The 21,116-nt window shown below is 32.7% G+C and overlaps 3 protein-coding genes across 3 annotated transcripts in view; 2 read left to right on the forward strand and 1 right to left on the reverse strand.

Moving 5' to 3' along the window:
* The window catches only part of LOC115449509, a 233,322-nt gene extending 223,316 nt beyond the window's left edge, over positions 1 to 10,006 (forward strand). The window contains exons 15-19 of the mRNA XM_037439633.1: positions 534 to 747; positions 6,693 to 6,887; positions 7,484 to 7,773; positions 7,854 to 8,014; positions 8,301 to 10,006. Coding sequence (XP_037295530.1) covers positions 534 to 747; positions 6,693 to 6,887; positions 7,484 to 7,773; positions 7,854 to 8,014; positions 8,301 to 8,621 — 1,181 coding nt within the window. The 3' untranslated portion in view covers positions 8,622 to 10,006. The remainder of the gene's footprint in view (positions 1 to 533; positions 748 to 6,692; positions 6,888 to 7,483; positions 7,774 to 7,853; positions 8,015 to 8,300) is intronic.
* Positions 10,007 to 11,605: 1,599 nt separating this feature from the next.
* LOC115449494 (WD repeat-containing protein 46) lies at positions 11,606 to 16,594 on the forward strand. Its single transcript, XM_030177336.2, has 12 exons — positions 11,606 to 11,726; positions 11,833 to 11,910; positions 11,991 to 12,116; positions 12,365 to 12,600; positions 12,922 to 13,176; positions 13,529 to 13,679; positions 13,997 to 14,232; positions 14,760 to 14,924; positions 15,267 to 15,406; positions 15,615 to 15,805; positions 16,257 to 16,355; positions 16,448 to 16,594. The coding sequence occupies exons 1-12, from the start codon at positions 11,709 to 11,711 to the stop codon at positions 16,571 to 16,573; spliced, it is 1,821 nt and encodes a 606-aa protein (XP_030033196.2). The 5' UTR covers positions 11,606 to 11,708; the 3' UTR covers positions 16,574 to 16,594.
* LOC115449495 (transcription factor E2F5) lies at positions 16,584 to 20,673 on the reverse strand. Its single transcript, XM_030177337.2, has 7 exons — positions 20,464 to 20,673; positions 20,259 to 20,368; positions 19,772 to 19,873; positions 18,269 to 18,440; positions 17,817 to 17,960; positions 17,298 to 17,376; positions 16,584 to 17,181 (listed from the first exon to the last, which is right to left on the reverse strand). Exons 1-7 carry the CDS (start codon positions 20,671 to 20,673, stop codon positions 17,081 to 17,083), a joined length of 918 nt encoding a protein of 305 aa, XP_030033197.2. The 3' UTR covers positions 16,584 to 17,080.
* Positions 20,674 to 21,116: the final 443 nt, after the last annotated feature.

The raw sequence follows: 21,116 nt of genomic DNA on the forward strand, positions 1-21,116 counted from the left end.
CTAAATATAGTATACAAAATGTTTGTAATAAGAAAAATCGTCAAGCACAAGTTATATTATGAAAACAAACGTATACTTTAAAATGAACCATCTGCACTCTCCCTTATTTAGCAACACAAACCCCGCGCGGCGCTAGTGGCATGGTAACACGGGTAACCAAACGTTGCGGTTACTTCCGCCCCAGTACGGCGACCGTTTTTGTGGAGTGCTGTGTTTGCAAGCTTTAATTAAAGTACTCCAACAAGTTAACCAACTCATACACGTTGTAAAAGTGGCATTACCTATACGTATTTAGAAGGCGTATATAGTTTGACGTGTTTTAATTTTTATAAGTGAACCTTACACACTAATTAAAACAGTGAAAATTATGAAACGTATAAGAGAAATATATCATACCATTATACGAATGCTGTAACAGCACGAGTAATAAATAACATTTTCAATTTGGAGATGATGAAACATAAGATGAGTATGTGTCTTAAAAACATCATTACATTCCGCATGCTGCATTTAAAGACTATATTACCTCACAGGATATGGAGGTGTAAGTCCGCACCCAGTGGCCAGTTACGGGCTGGGCCAGCCGGACTACGCGGCGGCGGCTGCTGCAGCGGGGTACGGTGGCTACCAGTACCAGTGTGGCGCGTACCCTCCTCCTCCCGCGTACCCCCCGCACGCCCCTCCGTACTCGCCGCCGTGCTACATGCCGCCGCCGCACGCGCCGCACGACAAACCCAAGGACAGCAGGTGAATAGACCACTTAAATTATATAACATAGTGAAGTACCCAGTAGTAGGACAGTATAAAAGCAAAGAAGACTACAGAGATGTGAAAACGCAGCGGCAAAATTAAGGTAGAACGTATTTGTGGATTTTTTAATTGAAAATTATAAGTTACTCTACCACAAACAACTAATGTAGAGACATCTTAAACTTACACAAGAATATTGTTATTAAAAATATACTTTAAATAATAAGAACAACATTTTTGCATATTTATTTTATAAAATTATAGACCACCGTGTTAAGTACCCGAATACCCAAGGAATCTGAACATACGTCATACATATCTGATAATATCATTAAGGACCGTCATATATTTATAGTAACCATTATACAATTATTTCATCATATTCCACAACATATAAATCGATCTTTATTTCACCTCTATGAGTAGTCATATTATCGTCAAGTTAATTAACATAAAAGCCAATAGATGGCACTACAAATGACACAACACGTCATGAGCATGTGTTAATCGGTAAAGACACGTTTTATCATTATCTACAACAAAGATGATTAGTTGTTTGTTGTTTATTAGTTACCTACGTTGTTGTTTTAAAATGGTGAGTGACGTCAGTAGGAAATATTCACTCCGCCGGCCCTGGCGGAAGCGTTTGGATACACGTAAAAAAACTATATATCACTCCGTCTAATAAGTAGACAGATAATTTTGCATGATACCTACTGTATTTAAATAAGAAAATATAATTAAATATTAACTAAACCACCACATAACTAAAATAAAAAATACAGATTTCTATTTTAATGATGAGTGTGATTTGTCAGTATAACAACACTATATTACGAAGAGGTGAAATATAATGATAAAAAATACAACTCATAATGTTTATTTAAATTACGTTATATAGGTACATATTTTACATTTTCATTTTTCCTAAAGTTTTTTTTCTTAAGTTCTACGAGTGATTCACGCATGAATTCATTAGATTATATAAATACAGTTTTTTGTAACAATTGAACTTATAATCCATAATTTATTCTTGCCTCGTACTTCTCAACTTTATCGCAAACCGACTCAGATGTCTGACATAACAGCTGCATGTGTCAGATGGATCTCCAAGATTAGAAAAACAAACTTCAGGTCAATTTGCTGTCATACACATATTTACAAAAAATTCAAGGCTTACAAAACTTTTAAATCCCAAATTTGATGTAAATAAAATATTAGAATTTTGTCTAGTCTTTTAAAACTTTCCAAATGAATGTTTACACCACGTGATATTTTTCTCAAATAGATAAACAGAGGCGGGCGCGAAGCTATTTTAGGTTAGAAATACTAAGAGCGTTTTCGAACGTAACACAAGTCACACTTGGCGGATCAGTCTAAATATACCGGCGCTCGCGCAGGCGCGTACAGCGAGCATAGCGCGAACATGTCAGATAAACACATATGAACGATAAGATACACATTAAAAATATTTTGTGCTACATTCATACGTTAAAACAACGCAAGGACATAGATATGCAGCGAAACAGGTGAGAAAAAATGTTTTACATTGTTTTCAAAAAAGTTTATAATAGTTTTTTTAATAATTCGAAACATAAACACAGCGATGACTTGGTAATAGAAGGTAAACTTCGTAAACATTTCATAACTTCGTAACGAGTAGATAAAGTTATTTTAAAGGTAACGTGAATTATAATAACAGTTGTAATGTATATAATACGGGTTAATGACATAAATGATTAGCTAAATGGACGTAGTTTTAGGTCAGTTCGTACATTGCACTACTTTTTTTAGAAATTCACATTCACAAGTTTTATTTATTTTTTTCTAGTTATGTTTTATTTTTCTTTGCTCCTTATTGCGTATGTATTTATTTACGCTAGCTATCACCGCGACGACTTTTATGGAAAACTGAGTTACCGGATACGAGAGTCGAGGGATCTGATCCAGTGCCCCGTGGAGAGCTGCGACGGGTCCGGTCACGTTTCGGGCAACTTCGCCACACACCGCAGGCAAGCGGGCAACGTTCGTGTGCTGCAAATGTGCATATGCCATAGCAGACGCTCCAACACACCATACGACTGTGCAAATGTTACGCCGTAAAAAAAACTTTTAAACCACCATATGCACAATATTTATGTGACAGTCAATCAATTTCGAACACTTCCAATTAGACGGTACATGAAATTGACATTCCGTTCGCGTATCGTGGTTAACGCCATCTAGGGAAATTCAGTAGTGCCAATTCCAAAGTTTGACAAACCAAATAATTACTTAGTTAATTTCTTATCGAAAAACATGAATAAACTTTTTGCAAATCCTTCTCATAGTTTTGCAAAAAATATCTTTAATATGATCCAAAAGACAATATTTTTGCCACTATGGCTGGGCTGAGCTACATTTCTAACAGTACGATTACTCGAAATACGGCTTGTTATTTGTTGAATATACTCGTGACTAAACTATTAATTTTTCTACAGTTATGGATAATCTTTAAAACCAACCATAAGTGTAACGCAAAGTAGGTACGTGTATAAAATACTGCTCACCCACGGCGAGTGTTAAAAACTAGACGAAACTATTCATTGCGCGGTTTTGATGGGTCGATGCCGTAGAAAAACGTTGAACCGCTATAAATATATGTTATTAGGTCACGTAATAAGTGAAGCCAAAAATATCCGACGTTTTACATTTGCACAGCCGTTCTGCAGCAGTGACAATTGTGCCCCTGAACAGCAATTTGCGCATTTCCGCGCCAATTGGCTTCGTCCCACGAGATTTTGATGCATACTAACCGCATGCCTTAATGCCTTTACCTTAAATCCTAATCTTGCATTGAGCGAGGAATAATGTTTTTTTTTTTGTTGTTATCGAACTTAACAATCACTTTAACATCTCGTAGAGTATTTTGAACTTTTTGTGTGTTTAAACAAGATTGATAATAGTTATATAAATGCGTTAACCCACCTTTCCATTTATTACGAGTATGTATCCATTGAAGTTATTATTAGCTCCCACGCCATAAAATGTGTACGTAGGACGATGCAAACATTCGAACTAGGCCATGTATGTACTCATCACAAATACCACGTCGAAAGAGCGACTTGTACTATTTCACAAAACTAAAAAATAATGAGATTCTTTTCTGTATGCAGATTGTGGCTAAAAAAATATTTTACATTCGTAATTTTTGAGCGAAATGGTACTTCAGTAGTGGGTAATTAATGCAGTTATGCATATCGAACTTAAGCTGCATATTTTGAATGATTTATCCCCAAATGATTTATAAATATCTTGCGTCTTATCTTCTCTAATGAGTTTTTTTTATTGAACTAAATAATGGAAATTAGATTCTGTTATGCATTTATATTATTTGTTTTTTTTTTTGTTAAATAAATGGTAGATATTTGTGATTCAGATGAACAATGGTAACAAAATATTCAGCCTGTAAACGGTGTTAAGGCCTTGTTTTATTGAAATCAGTCCGCTCTACCTTTATTTCAAGTCTCACGTTGACAAACAACGGTGTAATGTATGTAAATATATTTATGTGGGTGCATTATTTAGAATCGTATTCAAAACATTTCACGTTTGGAGCCACCGGCAAATGGAACTGCTCTCTCAATAGATCTAGGTTATGACGGAAGCAGTTAGGTATCAAACATTTTAACGTAAACGTTTTCATAAAAAGGATCTTTGTACATGAAAAGAGATGTTTTTGAATCGATTCTTATCTCACGGAGAATTTAATTAACAAAAGTGAAATACCTTAAGATTTAGCAACTATTTTACAACTTCGAAGTAAATAATATTAGTCACATAAATGAAAAAGCCGACAAATCAAAATTCACACTCTATGCTGCCAAATAAATCATAAAAAATTAAGTGCTAAGTATCTTCTTTGCTGTTTCGATAACAGTGAAATAAAATTTATTTGAGACTTTTGAAAAGACCCTTTAACAAATAGCACTTCAAAGAATATTTACTAACGTACAGTCAACCACAAAAATAGCTGAACAAATTCAAAATTACAAATCGCCTTTCAACTTTTGTGTTGGTATAAAAAAACGTTTTTTCTTCACTACAATATAATCATAGGGTTTATTTTGTTTCAGACAAAGAAAAATAATATTTTGATTGCAAATAATATATAGAAGGGTTTTATATTATATTTCTTATTTTTTCCTCTACTTTTGTGGCTTACTGTACATTAAAAATAAACCTATTTACAAAACAATAATAAATAAACAAATGCTATCAAATAAAAATAAACTTACAAAACATAATATGAAAATATACTTCAACAAATATTTTCCCCCATAAAAATACAAGGAAATATTTTTTATTTCCTTTTACTTTTAAATACAACACACATAATGATAATCAGGCTACCGGCACTCATTAAATACACAATTATGTATCTTATTTACATTAGTTGTGAGCTATATGTTAATAAAAGATTTACTTAACACTATTGATAATATTATATCATTTGAACGAACTTGACTATGAAAATACGTTTATTAAAAGTCTATTATAACCACACGGCTTATTGACTAAGATATCCCTCCATACAACATCAAATTAATATTTGGGAATCTACAAAAATATCATCAAAGTGCGTTTATAGAGATAAAATGTTTTGAGTTAGACTGCATGGAAAGATTTATAAGATAACAAGAACGGACAACAACATTACCAAAGTTAAAATTGTTAACCATTTATATTTATAAGCGTAAAGAATATAATACCAGATATCTTTCCCGTACTTTTCTGATGTAAACTGCTTTCCGAATTGGGACAGTGGTATAGTTAATTTTCCACGAAATCTAAATTATGTTTACCATTTCATTAATTCAAATAAATTATTTAGTTTCATGTATCATTACTTCATATATTATGTATAATAATATTATACATTTTAATGTATGTATTCTACAAATAACATAATAATTCATCATTACGCTATTTATGTTAAGTATTACTCACATAAATCAACAATGGATCCACATTTTATGTGTATTTATAATAATTTTCCCATAATCTTCATCAATATAATGTTACTATACAATGCACACATTTGTTTGCAATGTTGTTTACTAGAACGCATAAATCTAAATATACAGACGTACAGAGGCGATGAGAGAGTCCAGATGTACAACTTTCGTTCTACTATTTTTATCATTAACGGTTATTGAAATTGTCGAATGCATCTATCTTTCTCTTGCACTGTGTAAATGTACCACATGGCGATGTGTTGATTGAGTTATGCGAAACTGAGCCGTAGTCACTTTAACTTAAAAAATACTAATTTTAAAAAACCTTTTTGGTTTTTTGACAGTATACTGATAACCACTAGGTATATAGATAGAGATAAAAGTGTGATCGTGTCTCGTTTTAAGAAGCTAAGTAATTAATCGTTATCTAAAGGCAACTTTAGTCTCTACATTAGTGTTAATTTACTCACGCGAATTATTTCTCGTAGTATAAAATTATTATTTTTTGTCCTTATTTCGTTGTTATTGCTTTTAAAAAAATAACTAAACACGATACTTAGATATATTCAATATATTTGGAAGAAAATAATAGGAGTAAAAGTTTGCTGTTTATAGAAAAAAAAATAAAAGTATAGGTAGTAATTAGGTAATATGTGTATAATTAAATTTTCAATAGTGATATGTATACAAACACATTATTTTAATTATACTGTACTTGAAAAACTAACGAAAGTTCATATCGTTTAAGATATCCGTGCCAAAGATTAGATAAACTTGTGTTATTTGCGACTCTATTGATACAGAGTATTGAGACAATTATATCATTGCTTTCTCTCGATTCGCAAAGAAAATACGGATAAAATCTGTTAATAAGAATCAAATTAAAATGTGATCCGCTGTTCCGGTATAATACCACGCCATTGTAAGCAGTCTGTATATGTGCAGCTTGTCCGGGTGCCCGCGCGCCGACCGCTCACAGCTGCAGCCGCACTCGCAGGAGCTCAAGTGTCCGACGCCGGGCTGCGACGGCTCCGGCCACGTCACCGGCAACTACTCCTCGCACCGCTCGCTTTCAGGCTGTCCCAGGGCCAACAAGCCCAAGAGCAAACCCAGGGACGGACAAGACTCCGAGCCACTCAGGTGAGATGATAGTTAACTAATTAAATTTTATATTTATTCCTCAGAAGAAAGACCTTGGCTGCTATGTTTATATAGATTAGAAACATAGTATCAACTCTAAGGTCATTTTTTATTGTGTTCTTTAACTATACGTTTTATGATTTAAAAGTGTAGAGTTTTAGTTATGCTGACATCGACACCGGGCGCGGGGCGCGCGAGTAATGTCACAATGTATTATAGTTATTTATGAGCGACATTGAAATACTAGAATTTTCACAATAGTCACACGTCCTCAGGCATACACTACGTTCGCTAGGTCAAATTACTTCACCTACAAACAGTTATGAGACAGTACTCTTGTTCACAATATTTGCTCGTAATGTACAAATGCAACAAACCGTTTACAATGAGTTTCTTGATTTGCACGCTGCTTAGATGCCCAATACCGGGCTGTGATGGATCTGGACACGCTACAGGGAAATTCTTATCGCATCGAAGGTAAGAGTCGCATCAATGTGCAATGTAGATGTTCGTAATGGTAGTTAGTGATAGTGCGTTAACTGATGCAAGGAAAATTTTAACTCGTAATTAAAAACAAACTTTATTTCCTCTATCAGTGCCTCCGGCTGCCCGATCGCGAATCGAAATAAAATGCGAGTATTGGAAAGTGGTGGTACAGTGGAACAACACAAAGCAGCTGTAGCGGCGGCAGCGTCAGCCATCAAGTTCGACGGAGTCAACTGTCCAACTCCTGGATGCGACGGCTCGGGGCACATCAACGGCTCCTTCCTCACGCATCGCTCGCTGTCCGGCTGCCCTGTGGCAGGCGCCGCCACTCCCACTCCGCAGCCAAAGAAACCTAAATATCCGGACGACATCACACCCCTATATCCCAAACCGTATTCAGGTTAGTAAATCTTCGAACAATTAACTTTTAAAAATATTTATGTTTCTACAACGAGAATTAACAGAGACATATATTAGCAGGTATGGAGATGAACATGCAAACGGGAAACGGTGAGGACCTGATGACCCTCGAACAGGAAATAACGGAACTGCAGCGCGAGAATGCACGCGTTGAGTCACAGATGATGCGCCTCAAGTCAGACATCAACGCGATGGAAACACAACTCACTCATGGCGAAAGGGTGAGCCGGATTTATTGATTTTAGTCGTCATTTAGTGACGTTCATACTCAATTAAATATAATTGGATCTTTTCTCTCATAACGTAGATGGTACAGTCATGGCTTCAAACCTCAAGCTTTGAGTGCTACTAAAACATCGTACATTTGTGAGTACCAATGACTTATTTTGTGTGGTACCACTAAAATGAATGCAACACGAATGAATACACGAATAATATATACGTCTTTTTGTATGATATAAGCAAAGAGACCGGGAATAACGATTGGATATTTATCATTGGTTTCAGGAGAACCAGCTGATATCGCAGCGCAACAATAACTTGAACGAGTATTACGAGAGTCTTCGCAACAACGTGATCACGCTGTTGGAGCACGTGAGAATCCCCGGCGGCGGCACGGCCCCGGTGTCGACGGCGGGAGGCACGCCCGGCGCGCCGCCGCCGCCTGGCCCCGGAGAGAAGCCCGCGCACGACAACTTCGACTCGTACCTCACCAAGCTGCAAACCCTCTGCTCGCCCGACGGCTACTGCCCTGATGAGAACCGACCCATATACGAAACGGTCAAAAATGCGCTGCAGGACTTCACAGTGCTCCCCACGCCCATTTAAGGTTCACAAAGCGCCGCCGAATCTGAGCGACAGTGAAGTGGACGATTGACGGTAACGATCGGCGGAGCTTACATTCATAAAGGACTGATGCGGACTTAGTGCAATTTCTGTTGTTACGTGTTAAAGTAATCCATACCAAAGATTTTTGCAACAGTGCTCGGGGTAAACCAAAGGAAGATTTAGTGGACAGAGACTGACGGCCCGCATTTTGGGCTCGTGCAGACGAGTATTCGTGTTCTACTATTAGGTAACGATGTCTATTTTGTAAACCGTTGTATACGATGTGTGACTTCTTTAAGACATCACATTTAAAGATCGAAAGTACGTTCGACTTATTATCACTAAGCTGGACTTATATAGACCTAAATAAATTTTAAACACTGTTACTCATATGCTTAAATTTAATGTAATTGTTAGGAAGAAGTTTATACTATTGTACGTACGTAAGCGATTTTAGCCACACAAGCACATGAAGATATCGTTTGAATGTATATATTGTAACTATGTTTCGATATAATGTATATGTTATGGTTTAAAATAAATCCAAGCGCCGCGCCGCGCTGCGCCGCGTCCGTGCGCGCGTGGCGGCATTTTTAGTAAATTTATAAATCCATAACAGACTCAGATTTTTATCGAACAGGAAAATAAATAGTAGTGAATAAGGAAAAATTGTTAATCTGTCTTAAAAGTTCATAATACTGGGAATGTGCCAAATGCTTTTCGATTTACAGCAACTCCCGACCGCTGATGTATGTAAGACTAAAATAATGAGATATAAATATGAACGGTGTAAACTAAAATAACGACTCTTTAGAGGGCATTCTAGTCAGTTTTGTAAATAAAATTGTGAATAATGATAGTTGTCACGTCGTAGGGACGTTTTTATTTGTATTAGAAAATAATAAGATCTCATTAGATCGTGTAAGTTAATTCAGTCATTAATTGATAATCAATTTTAGGTATAAATGAAGTGCATACTTTCTTTGTTAGCCAATGTTCACTCGCTGTGATTATGTTACGTGTTGATTATTTATTGTTACCGTCACGGAATGTGATAGCTTAATTGAAAAGTTAACGTTAATTTGCTGTTTTAAGTTTATGCGTTTAACAGACATACATTATATGTATGGGCAATCTTTACAGTCAAATATAAACTTCTATTCGTATAACTGAATGTTTCGGCAGTCCAATCCACGCCTAACTACCTAGCTTATCGTGAAAACATTGTTTGGAGAAGTTGAATAGTACACAGGAATATACTTATTCGCATTTAAATACTAAAACTTATTACTACGTTACTACTCTGATTGTCATATACGTTTCTGTAAAATATTGAGTATGTGTTGTTAATGAAAATAAAAATAATAAATACCAGGATTATTTGATTTGTTTCTTTCACTCCTATAAACTAAATTGGATTAATATGAAACATACCGATTTGTCACTGAAAGTGTTTTAAAAATTACCATACCTATGATAAAAACATAGAATATAATATTCATAAAGACACGCACTTATAAAGATATAAGATCTTTATAAGTGCGTGTCTAATACTTATACTACAATATTTTCGATCTTTATACTATAGATAAAGTAAACTATGTGACGATAAAAATCACCTACAATTTATTAATGATATCTGTACCAAAGTAATGCAATTAAATATAGAACATTAAATTAGAAAATGATATACATATGTACGCTTTATGTAGAGTATATGTTGGCGAAGGGTCATGGCAATACCTCAGTTCGGTAATGGGTTGAAATCAGAAGTATCAATGAGTTTAATGAAGGTAATTGTGATAAGTAAAAAGTAACCACATCACACAGAGTAGATAAGCGCTTATTAGATACCTACGCAACAGGCCTACAAAAAGACAAGTAAGTAGGTATATATTTCACACGCAGTCGCTTCCTCTTTGTACAAAGTGGTAAATTTTGTTAGAATATAGTATCCTACATTATATGTAAATACTATTGCCATTCTAACTATACAGATACCTACCTACAATGGAAAACCAAAAAAAAGTGATGTCATTTCATAATCAGTTTGATGTACTTACTTATTTGTACACCTTGCATGGACTTTCTCGACCGGAGTAGTTCTATTGTCTCAATAAACAGTAAATCATTTAAATTCTGAATCACATTTCGAATTTCGGTATGCATAGCTTTATATTAAAATATGGAAAACGGTCGGTTATTACTTTTACGTAACTAACGGGTTACTGCCAGTAAGATTCAAAAAATTTCGAACAAATAATTTCCTTACCAGTCGATCGTAAGTCCTCTCCATATTTCTCACACTAAAGATTTAAATTAGGAGATCAAAAATGATACACTTCGTCTGCTCACCTTGGACTAACTGAAAATAAATTTTAAATAATATATCATTGTAAATAGCGTCTTGTAATACAATTTTTGCTACTTGACTCACTTCTTTTTGTTTTGCAGTATGTATATAATATACTTAGTAAACCCAAAAATAAACCAAAATATGTGTGTAACCACTTATAAATCAATCGTTTTTTTTTATATAAAATTGTATGGCCCTATCGATTTGTCCGTTACAAGTCCGAAAGAAAAAAAATATAAATAATCTTATTCATTCGTTCTCTAATTCACAACTCGCCTCTGTGTCTCTTGAGGTGTCTCTGAAAATCAGTTATCGACCAAGATTTTAAACCTCAGACTCAGAACCTCAGATTTCAAATCTCAGAAATACTTTTATGTTTCACAGAATTTTGAATTTTGTACTTGGGTTGACCGAATATGACTACTACCTATTGTAACCTATTACAGATTGAAAGAACGATGAGGGTAGTTAAAATGAAAAGTGAAAATTTATTACTGAAGACATTAGGTTGTAACTCTAGTTTATTGGTCTCTGTTTGTAACTTACAATGAAGCAAATATTTTACTTATGACATGGCAGCACGGTCTCTGACCTTAGCACCCTGTGAAACGAATTAAAAAAATATACTCATATGTTTGTTGTCAAACGTCAGAAGCACGTTGTCGGTTGTTGCTTGTCAAAATTCTCTCATATTTTGTTCACACTTTTACAGGTATTTATTGTGAATTAACATGAAAGTGAAGGAAAAGGTAAAGTAATACTAAATGCAAAAGGCAGCGTAATATTAAAAAGTTATCATTCTAAAGAAGAGTTAATCATTGTTTATAATTATAATGTTTCATTTATGTATTTTAGCAACCTAAGCGATATTTCGTCACCAGTGACGATACATCTGCTCAAAAAACCAAACACAAGAAGAAATTTAACAAGCAGGTAAAAAATAATTTGGAGATCTTTATTTATACAGTGTAGCTATAGTTACCTAATAAAATATTTCCTTTAAAATCTTCCAGAATGTCACTAAAAATAAGTTTACTTCACGAAAGGAAAAAAATACACAAAAGACTAAAAATAATGAAGATGTCGAAGTATATGACGTCAAAATTACTCCAAAAATGTATCATGCACAAAGATCTCAAGTAAGTCATATTTATAACCTATGTTTATAACGCAGCATAAACTAGCGAACTGATAGCTGCAAAATAAATAATAATAATCATACATGTATATTATACTAAAACTTCTTAAAGTACTCAATGTGCTTCTACACTAGCATCAAATTTTGACATTATGCCTTGATAAGTAAATATTTTAATAAATTCCTTATAAGTACTTCAAAATAATAACCTATGTAATAATATTAAAATTATAAATATATTTTGTACAGGACAAGAAACCAATACGACAAAAACCAAATTTTAAAAGAAAAAAACCACAAAATTTTCCTGGTAAGGCCCCATTGAATCCAAAAAAGTTAGAAGAATATTCCCGAGGTGAACGCTTTCAAGGCAGAGGTGTCAAGAATCCTCTGCACAATTTAAAATTAAAAAAGAAAGACCGGAAAATCCACTATGCGGAGAAGCAGGCGGCTAGAGCTGAGATATTGTTAACTGAAGATCAAGGGTAAGTAGAAATAAGGGATGGCAAGTAATCAGACGTCTTATTATAATTAATATCTTAAGATTATTTTACTCTACTTGTGCAACAGTTTTTACTCAATATTTTAAACCCTCTTTAAGACTATATTAATTTCCCAAATCAACCATTGTCAATCATCGGTCTATAATTTTACAACTATGATATTATTATTTTTTTAATTAAAATCACACTTGGATCCTATTTTCATAATTCGCAATAGAGGTATTGCAAAGTAAAACATACTAAAATAGTTTTTCTTTTGCATTCAAATATTTTTTTACAATAATCCACCATTACACATTCTAGTGGTATTGAAATAGAAGATGAAGACTACAAGACATTGGCCATCACACAAAAAGTAATTGCAGATAATGTAGACATAGCAGCAGCTGCGAAGATATTTGAACTTAATCTTGAATTTGGACCATATAGAGCAAAGTATTCACGTAACGGTAGACATTTGCTTTTGGGCAGCAGAAAAGGACATCTGGCTGGCTTTGATTGGGTTACTAAGAAATTACATTTTGAAATAAATGTTATGGAATCTATACATGATATAAGGTACGAAGATTTTAGTTTACTTAAAACATTCTGGCAGAATGCTTAAGTGTTATATTTTAACGCATCATAATTTGTTTATAGCTGAAAGGAATGACGCAAGTATAACTAGAGCAATCATGTCTGCTACCCCACAAAACCCTTACTCAACATAGTCTTTTCATATCTGATGGACATTCAAATACTTTCAAGTACTAATTTCCTATCCCAAAAATAGGAATATGACATATTGTTAGTCTTCTTACAGTTTTGTTAAATTGGGTATGGGATCATACATGTTTCTTTACACTTCATGAAAATATCCTCTGCCTTATATTATTTATTCTTAAATATTGCAATCATTTGTTTATTTCAGTTGGTTACATGTGGAGACAATGGTGGCGGCGGCCCAAAAGGAGTGGCTATACATATACGACAACAAAGGTATTGAGTTGCATTGTGTCAAACGAATTGACAAAGTATTGAGAATGGAGTTTCTGCCGTATCACTTTTTGTTGGCATGTGTGGTAAGTAAATTTGTTTAATCTTATTGTATATCTTCTAGAATTTTATCAAAAACTAATAAGCTACAATTGGTCTACCATTTCTATTAATTATAATTGATACTGTCTTTCTCCATTGTTCTGAGTATGCAACAACCACTAATTTTACAACAGCTACTTTTTTCCAGATACTATTCTATGATCTGGTACTGAATTTAGCGAAAAACCCCTATTAGTATATTTTTATAAATAGAATATGCAAATCTGAGTAGACAACCTTATGCCATCTCTAAACTTTACTATAAGCATCAACAAAAAATACAAAATTTTCTTTCTTGCAGAGTGAATATGGATTTTTAACATGGCTTGACATATCTATTGGAGAGATAGCTGGACATTACAATAACCGTCTTGGAAGGACGTTATCGATGACACATAACCCATATAATGCAACATTATGTTTAGGCGATTCAAAGGGAGTAGTGTCATTATGGGCACCTACTGTAAAGGAACCACTTGCAAAGATATTGTGTCACAAAGCTCCAGTGACAGCCATTTCTGTTAATAAAAATGGAATGTACGTACAAGTAACAAATCCCTTATTTCGTCATACATATTTTTCATAAAAAGTCACATTGTATTGTACATTGAAGAGCTTCAATCGAAATGTTTGTTTTGCTCACTGCGCCAGATAATAAAACTACTGATAATAGGGTACCGGACTCATTTCTGTTCTTGACTATTATCAAATATTTATATAATATAAATTATAACACAGAAGGAATTATTAAAATCCGGTAAAAAATCAGTAAGTTACAAGTCTTTGAATTTCGGTGGAAAGAGTAATTAACAAGAAACAGAAAAGAGACGAAATACCCACATGTGACGTCATCGGGAATTACGACGCGTGCGAAAGAAAGAGATGAAGCGATATCCCATATCGCGCCCACTTCTACACATTACAATATTTTAAATATGAATTACTCGCTCATTTTGTAACCAATTTTTATGCAGTTTTCACAGGAGTGCTTCTTTTTCGTATTATTAACCATTACACATAGAATAATGTACAAAATTAAGCATAGGCCGGTCCCCTATTTGTAGGTATATGGCAACATCAGGCGTAGACAGAAGCATGAAGATATGGGACATAAGGAAGCTTGATGGACCGCTCCAACATTACATGTTGCGATCAGCTCCGGTCGATTTAGAATTCTCACAGAAAAATATGCTTGCTGTTGGCCTCGGTGACATAGTTGAAATTTACGAGTAAGATTATTACTTGATATTTATGAAATAATATTTTTTTCTACATTTCATTCTGACTATGATATTGTTTATTTATATCGATGTTTAGCACAATTTTCTATGGCTAGGAAATGTTTACAATTAATTTAAAGTTAGCGACTTAAATAAATGTAATAAAATGTTAATTAAACAAGTAAAAATAAAATTGTTAAAAATATTTTGATAGAAATATAAAAAATTGGTAATGATATACTGTTATGAACTATTTATTTTTATTCAGACTTACACTCACATTTATATTACACGCATTAATTTCAACCTTAAGAACCATATTCATAATATATATATTTTTTTATATTTTAGCAATTGTTGTACCCGAACTGCTGAGAAACCTTACATGCGGCATAAAATGGCGAAAACAGTGAACAATTTCAAATTCTGTCCATATGAAGATGTTCTCGGAATCGGTACTAACCGAGGCTTCACTAGTATTATTATACCAGGTACGTATTTAGTATTTTTAGAGAAATAAATATGATCAGGATCTCTGAAAACTTATATAACCTGGCTAAACTACTCTACAAGGCTGACAAAAATCCTTAAATGGCATATATTTTGTATTGATCAAATAAGCAATTATAAACAAATGCCTTGAAAAATGATGACCTAAAATGTAAATATTTTAATCACATTATATCTCTAATTTTACAGGCAGTGGAGAGCCTAACTTTGACGCGTACGAGAGCAATCCGTTTCAGACGAGAAGCCAAAGGAAAGAAGCCGAAGTCAAGGCACTTCTTGAGAAAATACCTGCAGAGCTTATTACGCTCAATCCATTTGAGGTTACAGAGGTGGATGTGCCTTCCATGAGGGAGACTTTGGAAGCTAAGAAAAAGCTATTGGTGAGGAATTTTTGAGACTAATTATAATATTCAGGCATTTTGAAGGATCATTTCTAATTGTGTTCTATACATACTTCAATACTTATATCATAAATCCGAAAGTAACTGTCTGTTACGTTTTCGCACTTTGAACTGATTTTGATGAAATTTGGTATGGATATAATATTATGTAGTTTGCGATCCCAAGGACATAGGCTGTTTTTTATCCCAGAAAAATTTACTTTTTCTTGGACTTTTATCCTGGACTTCTTTCACGGCTTTTTCCTTTTCCGTGCCTTTTCGTCTGAATTGATAACTAAGGCTTTCGTTCCCATATCTAATTGAAATGGTATATTTTCAAACTGTTATTTCGGTGTTGTTTGACTTATTGATATAAAATAGTTATAAAGAAATAGAAACATTATTGTGTAATGTTATTGTTATACTAATGACTTTATTTTTACTTTTTTAGCATGTGAAACCTAAAAGGGTTGATTTAAGACCTAGGAATAAGAATAAAGGTAAAAATAGGATTACAAGACAGAAGATAATCAAAGAAACAGCTCGAAAGGTTAGAATTTAAATCAATATTTTATCAGAGTTACATGCTTTTTTCCCTCTATAATATATATTTATTATAACCAATATTGTTTATTTTTGCAGGAACAAGTGCAGCAAGTTAAAGAGGCACAAGGAATATTAAAGGGATCAGAAAAACAAAAGAAACCTAATCAACCTTCATTTGGTGTACTCAACAGATTTGTGTCAAACCCAAAATCTAATAAATAAAACAATTTAATTATAGTATAATTCGTTTATTTCCTTTTTGCTTATATCCAAAAACTTTATTATACATGATTTATTTACATGTTGAACATGATCTCAATAATACAAATTGTAAAAAAAATGTCTTTCAAAACATTACTTTAAAAATAGGAAGAATGTCGTTTCAAATGATACATCAAAATAAATGAGAATAAAGTGCAATATCAACAAAATGACAAATGACTTGATAACTCAAAATGTTTAACAAAATATATAAGCCGGTTGCTCATGATGGGTGAGCTTCGGCTGTCAAAAATATAGTCTTACATATCTATTTAATTTAAAAACTCAAATATATAATGTGGTTTCACTGTGAAACACACGAACGTCGAGTTTCTAAACATTTAAAATATCAACAGGTCTTTATTTACATTGGACAATGACACTCACAATGCCATTAAATGAGACATTTATATTCCATTGTAAAAAAAATCCATTTGTTTATTGGATTCCAAATTTTCAATATGTAACCTAGCAAGGTATATCAAATAGCTCACACAACCCTTCTGATCCATGCAGACAAAATAAAAAGTCGTATTTACTGGCTGGTGGACTCAACCGCAACAAATAATCTGAAGAAAAAAAAAATTTTCAATCACAAGTTGATTGCAAAGAAATATGTAAGAAATAGGTGTCAGTTTTCGATATTTCCCTTTGCTTTTGTTATTTCTTTAAAGTAATATCTTACCTCCTTTTAATAAATTCTCTTCAAAATTAGTTGTGAACTTTTCAACTTCACTGTCATCCATAGTCTCATCCTCTTCCATCTGTAAATAATAAAACCATTATATTTATAATTATTGCATAAAATAATGACTATTTTATAACAGGGTAAATGCATTAGACAGGTGGATTTTTAAAGGGCAGCAACTACTTTAATCAATCTAGCTATAAAAAAGTCTTAAGAGACCATCCATCATATTTAAAGTAACTAAAACCTTCATCCACTTTTAAAAAAATATAGTCAGAACTAAATGGGCAATTAAGCAAAACTTTTTTGGATACTGATCAATCATGTTGCTGGTTTGAGTACTTTTAAAGTCAGAAATTGTAATAACTCACTACACGATACATTCTGTAGGAAATGTGACTCTGTTGCCCTTTTAAACATAATATAACTTTGTATTGTTTGAATATTAAATTTGGTTTTCCTTCATCCCTTATATCTTATCATATTATTTTAAATCTTTATAATAAAAAATATTACCATTTCTATGTCTTTGTCTTTCTCTTTTTCTTTTTCTTTCTCATTCTCTGTCTCTTTTTGTTTTTCCGTCTCTCTGTCACATAAAAGTATAACACCCACTGATTCTGATGATTTAAGATGCAGAAAGTACTGCTGTTCTTTATCCTGCAAAAAAAAGGAAACCATTTCAATCTTAAAATATTTTAAAGTTAATGGATAAACAAAAATGAATAAAATATTGTATAATCCAAATATTTATTGGATTAGTGTTACTTCTACTAGACAATAATAAAAATATTTAGTAGTTAATGATTTAAAAAATTATATTGTCCTTTCCACTGAAGAAGACCTAAGCAAACCAAGAAAACATTAAGCAGAGTATATGTTAAATCTTTAATTTTACTTAGTGGATTTATGATCACTCTACTAATTATTCAATAATTCTAAAATATTACATACAAGTTAAACTTTACCTTACTAGGAACTGTTCCAATAGCTAATTTAGCACCCAAAGGTGCTTCTAATACTAAAACTTGATTAAAAATAAAACAGCTTTCTATGTCTGTATTTGTCACATAACACCAGTCTTGATTTTCCGTCTCATCAAGTACATTTTTTATACTTTGTTTTACAAAATGTAGTCTCCTAGAATAATAAAACATATAATTCAATTACACAAATTGAATATGCTTTTGTAACATATATATAAGATTATTTGGACATAGCATTACTAAATGAAACCACATACTCGTCTTTACCTCTGCTAACATTGGGCCAAAAAATTATCAACAACAAATATCTTCACCAAAATTTGGGCTTGTAATTTCCATTTTTGTAAATTATATTATCATAATTGATCATTTTGTATTTTAGTGTGAACATGGTGTGTGTAAGTCTCTGATTGAAACAATGATATTGCTTCTATGACAAGTTCTTTTAGTGTAGTAATTGTTGCCTTAGCACAGGTAAAATTAAATTACTTTTTATTAATATTTATTTTATTTAATACTTACACTATAATGTTTTTCATCTATGGTTAGAATAGCTTATTGTAATGTGTTGTTTTCAAGAAGACAAGTATATGCTTGTATTGATCAACGCAATGTTTATAATTTTATTTAATTCTATTAATATAAACTCAAGATTACTTGAATTTATACCAAAACAATAATATGTATTTGATTATTAGAATTTACAATACTTACATACAATAAGTACCTTTAATGCATACAATACAACCATAGCTCAGCCATAGCTAGCTTGAAGTTAGCCACATATGGTGATAAAGATATTGTTTCAAGGGGAAAGTTGTCATTGGCGCAAATGGTGGCTAATGTGTCTAAGTTCATCACAGTAGGACTGGCCCATGATAAGATACCTTACTGCATATTAAAAACAAACATACATCAAGATAGAGGTTTAAATATTTATTGATGTTATAAAGACCAAAGAGTTTGCTTATTTGTCCTTCTACCAATAGAGCAACATAATTTTAGGGTATAATTTATAACGAAATAAATGTAATTACCCTATTAAGTAGGGTTAATATATAGTACTTAATACCATGAATGGACCAAGTCATGGCAAACTTTAACAAACTTTTAAACAGCATTTATGGATTGGTCTTTGTTACAGCTTGATTTTTTATATTACACAAAAAAATTTATTGGTTTGTTAACACTGACTTTTTTGTCTCAGATATAAATAGATCTTGGTGTGTTTTGCTGAGCAGTAAAGTATTACATTTGGATTGATTGCATGTCAAATATTTATTTATTAAAAGGAACAACTCACCAAACAATGCCTGATTAATACAAGGTTTTAAACAAAAGGCTAAGTTATTTCAATTATGAGTCCTCATAGCATGCATGTTATACAAAATGAATGAAAGGATAAAACAATTATGTGTTTTTAATGCTAAGACGACTTCCATTAATTAAAAGCTGCAAGCAAAAGCATAATAATATTATACTAACTTGTCAAGCAGTCTCTCATGTTCGTCGAGACGACCAATTTGTTTCCGGAGTGAAAGGACTTTCTCACCAATCTCATTTGTATTGTATTCTGGTCCTGCACCTCTGTTGGAGGGAAAAAATATCGATGTTTATTAAGACTCTAGTAATTAAAATGTCCACCACAAATACAACATAATTAATTATATTACCATATTCATATAAAGTCCAATATGCAAAAAAGAATTGAATATTAAAATGATAAAATAAAACAAAGGACTAATCCGTACAGAGAATTGAAGTAAATGATAATATGTTGATAAAGTATCAAGACATTCAAGTCATTTTAAAAGCAAGCTTTTCACACCACACTGTGGTTGTTCAATGCTAATAATAGTAGGTAAAGTTTATGCTAATGCAAGTTATGCCTTAAAATGGTTTATTAAAATGACCGTTTTGTTCGTTAGACACCGTTCCTTCAAAACATAACAAACACAAAAAAGACACTCACTTCCATTGTATACTGTTTTTGCTTCTTTTCTCTATCAATCCAATACCTTCTAATACATTGGTTATATCATAAATACGCCTTTTCTGCCTCACGGCTAATAAATTTGTAGCCTGAAAGAAACAAAATATTCATAAGAAAAGGTTTTCAAAATATTTATTTTTCGTGCCCAAACCAACATTTTGACAATAGGAAAGCAGCATCTCACAATTTTCAAATCCAAGACACCGTCTTTAGCTTTTTGTAATAATGACACAAATTTTGTAGTGAGTAGGCCCAAAGATTTTTCATATCTCTTGTATTTCAAATCAGTCATATTTGAAAATGAAATTATTTCCAAATTTTTACAATTCACAAGAAATTTTGCGTCTCGGCGGGATATTATGTTGGCAGAACTGTGCATAGATGACATAATCATTTTGTAAAGACTAAACATGAAACGACTCGAAGATTGGTATTCTAGATAGGTTAAATGACGACAAAACAGTCACAATCATGCAAATTATTACCTGTTTATGCAGGATGTAGATATATATGTAGGACAATAGTTTTAATTACACAAGTTAAAATATATTATGATAACGTGCCAAAGTGGTAGTTTTAAAAATTGTATTTTGACTGGTTTGCCCTATTCAAAAATATTCTCAATAAAATATCTAGATTATCACAAAATTTCATTTTTTTTATATAATGTGTTTATCAAGTAATGGGATGAATGACACAATCAAAATGTAGTTACAAAAAAACTTAATAATTATTGAAAGTTTTGGCTTCTAATTTGATCGTTGTTTACTGCTGCGCTTGTTAGCAGCAGATCGAGTTTTGCAAGCCGTAAATCTTGTAAAAAATATTATACCTATA

This window comes from Manduca sexta, chromosome 17 (genome assembly GCF_014839805.1).
Source record: "Manduca sexta isolate Smith_Timp_Sample1 chromosome 17, JHU_Msex_v1.0, whole genome shotgun sequence".
Taxonomy (NCBI): Eukaryota; Metazoa; Arthropoda; class Insecta; order Lepidoptera; family Sphingidae; genus Manduca; species Manduca sexta.

Coding starts and splice junctions, on each gene's coding strand:
- LOC115449494 (XM_030177336.2), top strand. Junction 15,407..15,614: donor CACTAGTATTATTATACCAG/GTACGTATTTAG, acceptor CTAATTTTACAG/GCAGTGGAGAGCCTAACTTT. Junction 15,806..16,256: donor AAGCTAAGAAAAAGCTATTG/GTGAGGAATTTT, acceptor TTACTTTTTTAG/CATGTGAAACCTAAAAGGGT.
- LOC115449495 (XM_030177337.2), bottom strand. CDS start 20,673: ATGATTATGTCATCTATGCACAGTTCTGCCAACATAATATCCCGCCGA. Junction 20,369..20,463: donor GTGTCTTGGATTTGAAAATT/GTGAGATGCTGC, acceptor TGTTTCTTTCAG/GCTACAAATTTATTAGCCGT. Junction 19,874..20,258: donor AAAAACAGTATACAATGGAA/GTGAGTGTCTTT, acceptor TCCCTCCAACAG/AGGTGCAGGACCAGAATACA.